The 5000-nt window shown below is 34.9% G+C and overlaps 1 protein-coding gene across 3 annotated transcripts in view; it reads right to left on the bottom strand.

The window, feature by feature from the left end:
* LOC119580446 (DNA polymerase beta-like) overlaps positions 1–5000 on the bottom strand; it is a 7195-nt gene that overhangs the window by 1800 nt on the left and 395 nt on the right. For 2 of the 3 annotated variants that reach the window (XM_037928593.1, XM_037928594.1), the window contains exons 2-6: positions 4866–4938; positions 3399–3598; positions 2903–3063; positions 2036–2158; positions 2–164 (exon numbers count right to left, since the gene is read on the bottom strand). In XM_037928593.1, the coding sequence (XP_037784521.1) occupies positions 2–164; positions 2036–2158; positions 2903–3063; positions 3399–3598; positions 4866–4935 (717 nt within the window). In that variant the 5' untranslated portion in view covers positions 4936–4938. The remainder of the gene's footprint in view (position 1; positions 165–2035; positions 2159–2902; positions 3064–3398; positions 3599–4865; positions 4939–5000) is intronic. The other variant, XM_037928595.1, reaches the window with a different exon arrangement.

Below are 5000 nucleotides of genomic sequence, written 5' to 3'. Positions count from 1 at the left end.
CCATAAACTTGATATCTCCTAACGACAAGGTGTCGGTGATCAGCTGGCTCTCCTTCAGCTGATTCACGACCTTCTTCAGCAGATCTGGCCGTTTCTCCGTGTCTGAGGTGTAGGCAGGGTGAGTCAGCAAAACGTCCACGTCACCGCTGCTCTTGGCACCTCGGCTGCAGTATAGGGAGGAGGCTTTGACAACGGCAAGACATAACACATAATACTTCTTAGCGATTCACAAAACTCCCTATGAATTAGAAATAATATTTGCAGAAGCCTAAACAGAGCTTTAGATAACGAGCAAAGGGAACTTTTTCAAGGGAACTTTCTGGAATAAAGGGAACAGGAAGGAAGTTCTACCGATAACTTATCTATTCATGCTTATATTTCATCAAACTAAACTTATTACAACAGATATAATTTGCCCATTTATTGTAGATGACAGCATGGTTTGCACTAATTATCTTTCCATCAAAAACAGAATTTAAACATGTGTCTAATAGGTACTTCGAACTCCCTCTTCTTATATTGCAGAAGCTTTATCCCATTCTCATAATATGGGGTCGCTATGTAATCTGGTTTTGGCACTTTTTTTTATGACTGGATACCCTTCCTGACCCCAACCTTCTTTATGTACCCAGGCTTAGGATTAGCAGTGATTGTATGTGTATGTATGTGTGTGCATGTGTATGCGTATATGTATGTATGTATGTGTGTGTATGTATGTATGTGTGTATGTATATGTGTAAGTATGTATAAATATATGTATAAGTATATGTATATGTATATGTATATGTATAAATATATGTATAAGTATTTGTATATGTATTTGTATATTTGTATGTGTTTGTGTATGTGAATGTATATACATAAACATATATGTCACAAGAACTACAGTAAATTAATGTAACTGTATATAGACAAACATAATTCTCCTATATACAGAAGTATAATCATTAGTGAATGAGAGGTGTGACTACTGACTGGAAGAATAAAAGGTGGTTATACTTGTTCACATATGCAAATATTCTCATGCTAAAAGAAATTAACAATGTTGCTATTGGTTGTAGCAAGTATCTTAGCCTAACATGCAGTAAGATAAAGAGAACACTGTTCACCACTGGCTGAAAAAGACGGACTCTCAACCCTTGTTTCTACCACTATTTCCTTCGAAAGAAATCCAGTTTAAACATATTTTTATAACCTAAATTGAAGTGCTATTTCTTCTCATCTGATAAGTATTATACCCTACATCTAAGTGCTGAATAGATAAGACTATAGTAATCAATATGCAGTACAAAAATGCTCAATTGCAGACAGTGAAATAACTTGGTGAAGTGACTATTAGTGAAGTGACTGTGTTAGTGAAGCGTTGTGTGACAATTCAATGCTAGTGTTACCCCGTAAAGTGGAAGGGTGAGTGCTAAATTGGGGTGAATGTGTAGGGCATCACTCATCTAACAATGTACTGTGTGCTAAGGGAATAATAAATGAAATAATAAGTGAAGCTCCCTGCAATTTATGTTTCCTTTTATTTCTGCCAGTGGCTCGCAGTTTCCCTTCTCAACAAAAGAGACTAAAACTAGAAAAAAGTACTATTACAGACATTAAAATAAAAATCAATAAGTAGTTTTACAATCACACTAATCATAGAAGAAGTGATAAATATACTTTATAATAATTTCATGAAGCAAATGTAAAAGCTCATGAAATAAATACAATAGCTTGAGCAAAACAGTGATAAATATACTACCTAAAAATTAACTGCGCATGAAATAATTAACTTTCTCGAATAAAAGTGATGGGGTGTATGTGTCTATGTGTGTATGTGTCTATGTTTGTGTGTGTGGGTATGTGTGTGTGTGGGTATGTGTATGTGTGGGTGTGGGTGTGGGTGTGGGGGTAGGGGGCTGTCTGTGTGTGCGTTGGTGTGTGCGTGGGTGTGTACATGGGTGTGTGGTGTGCACATGCATACATGCGTATGCGTGGGTGTGCGCATGTGCACACACATAGGAATATAATGTTTACGAGTGCCAACACTTACCGATAGCTCCCACAGATTGTAATGATGTACTTCGTGTCAATCTCATTGATCTGCTTTCTTATGACATCCTCAATTCTCTTAATTTCTTCTCTTGGTATCTGCTTTTCAAAATCATCAAAGTGCCTGAGAATGAAAATTCATTAGCCATGAAGCCTTTTGAACTTGTTTTTGTTTTCAATATTAATTAATCAAACAAACCTGTATGATCATGAAAAAAAATCTAGTCATAATGATGATGATGATGATGATGATGATGATGATGATGATGATGAATGATGATGATGATGATGATGATGATGATGATGATGATGATGATCATGATGATGATGATGATGATGATGATGATGATGATGATGATCATGATGATGATGATGATGATGATCATGATGATGATGATGATGATGATGATGATGATGATGATGATGATGATGATGATGATGATGATGATGATGATGATATGATGATGATGATGATGATGATGGCTGATGATGATAAGATGATCATGATCATGATGATGATGATGATGATGATGATGATGATGATGATGATGATGATGATGATGATGATGATGATGATGATGATGATGATGATGATGATGATGATGATGATGATGATGATGATGATGATGATGATGATAACAACAATAACAATAACAAAAAATTATAATGATAATAACAATAACAATGAAGAAGAAGAAGAAGAAGAAGAAGTAGAAGATAAAAGAGAAGAAGAAAAGATAAAAGAGAACAAAACAAAGTACAAGAAGACAAGAGAGTAGAAAATAAAGAACAAGGAGAAGGCAAAAGAGGCAAGGAAAAAGGAGAGAAAATTTTTGAGAAGACAAAGACGAACCAGCCTCCGACCCACTTTAGTCCGATGATCTGATGATGGTTCAGTTTGTCTTGGTTTTTCCTGAGGTCCTCTAGGTTAAGAATTCCCTCATTGACGAGCTCCCGTGCCTTGGCTGGTCCGATGCCCGTCACGCGGTTGAGCAGGTTGATGGCGACGTTGGTCTCGCTCGCACGAATCTGTTACGAAATTGGGAAAATGAGTTAAAAGAAAAAAAATTGTTGAGAGAATTTATTCCTAATAAATTTAATTTATACGATGTTTTATAAAATTGCTGTGTATGTTTAGGATTTTGCAAATAAGTTAACAATAAATAAGAATGTAAAGAGATGTGCATATTCTCCAATATCTAGATTAACGTCAATATGTCCTGATATATCAAAAATATATTAATAGATAAAGATCAATATTCCCACCAGAGAATGATAATATTCAGAGACGATACAAAGGTACAAAGAGAGAAGAGAAAAGAATAAATATAAAAGAGAAAGGAAAAACAGAACACGCAACATACCTTCTCCAGTTTCGTTAATTTCCCTGTATTCAAAAATTCTTCAATCTTGTCTGCAATCTTTGTGCCGATACCTTTGATCTTTTTAGCCTCGTTGCCATCCTTAATACGCGTAGGATACTCTCCTAGAGCAGCCGCAGCATTCCGATAAGCATTGTATTTGTGAATGTTGCGATTTACATTTCGTTCATAGTCTGCCAGTTCTGTTTGGAAAAATGGTAATTAATCTAAAATGTTTGGTAATAAATGTTTTCTGATTTACAAGATGAATATCAAGTTCCATGGTGCATCAGCTGGATAGAATACTCCCAATATAGTTATGCAATAACATGGGCAAATACTTTACAAGGCACCTGCATGACTGCTCCTGATCCCCATTTGTCAACTGCAGAATCTATTAATGCTATGATACTTTCTCTATTACACTTGAACTGGACTTTCAATAATACAAATATTATTTAACATAAAATTCATAATCAAATACAAGTCCTAATTTCTACTAAAAAGTCAACCATAACAAATCTTTCCCTAACTACCTGCATTTTGAATTGTGCGAGATGCTTCGAAAATTAAAATTCAGCTTGCAGTAATATGTTTTAATGAAGATACCAGCTCCTTCAGTAACATATGAACAAATTGAGAAAGAAGTCCCTAGTTTTCATTGGCAACAAAATGGTCAATGTTGCATCCTTCACTAATATTCATGGAGGACATTCGTTGGCTTTTCCTGGAGCACCAACAGGTATGGAGCTTGACACTATCACTACTACTGAGTGCCTTATCTATAATTTTTCTTCTTCTTCTTTTCTTATATAAGTCACAAAAATGATGAGGAAAAGTTAATTTGCATTGTTTTCGTAGATTTCATGCCCTCCTCCCTGCAACTACCTCTTATGAACTCGGACTACCAAGTACCGAATGGGGTTGGATAAGTTTCTAAAGGACTTTACCATCATACTGTTTAAACCTACACCTTATTAGTACATACCCTTAAAAAACTATACAATCTTAGCCCACATCATTTAAAAATTACACCAAATTAGCACACACCATTTAAATACTTCGTTATATTTGCATATACCGAGCAAAAGTTACACCATCATAGCACATACCACTTATAACCTACACCACATTAGAACGTACCCTTTAAAAAATAAACGATCTTCACACCTTTAAAAAACTACACCAAATTAACACCTTACCACTGCAATAAACTAAACAAACTTGACACCTACCATTTAAATATTACCAACAAATTACCACATACTCCTTTTAAAAAAACAATAACATCTTAGCATATACGCTTTAAATTACAATATACAATCTTGGTACATACCCTTTAAATACAATATACAATCTTAGCACACACCATTTAAATACAATATACACTCTTGGCACACACCATATAAATAAAATATACAATCTTAGCACACAACACATAAGAACTATTACACCAAATTCATCACCTACCCAGCAAAAACTCGCACAGATCTCCATTGGGCTTCTGTGTGCTCTCGTAGCCTTTCCTCTTGCTGCTCATCTTCTGGAAGTAAAATCAATAAAAAATCGAAGGAATGTAGACATAAATAGTCTAAAAACCTATAA

Source organism: Penaeus monodon, chromosome 13 (assembly GCF_015228065.2).
Source record: "Penaeus monodon isolate SGIC_2016 chromosome 13, NSTDA_Pmon_1, whole genome shotgun sequence".
In the NCBI taxonomy this organism is placed as follows: Eukaryota; Metazoa; Arthropoda; class Malacostraca; order Decapoda; family Penaeidae; genus Penaeus; species Penaeus monodon.
The sequence above is the reverse complement of the archived record's forward strand: the minus strand, read 5'-3'. Positions and strand labels throughout refer to the sequence as shown.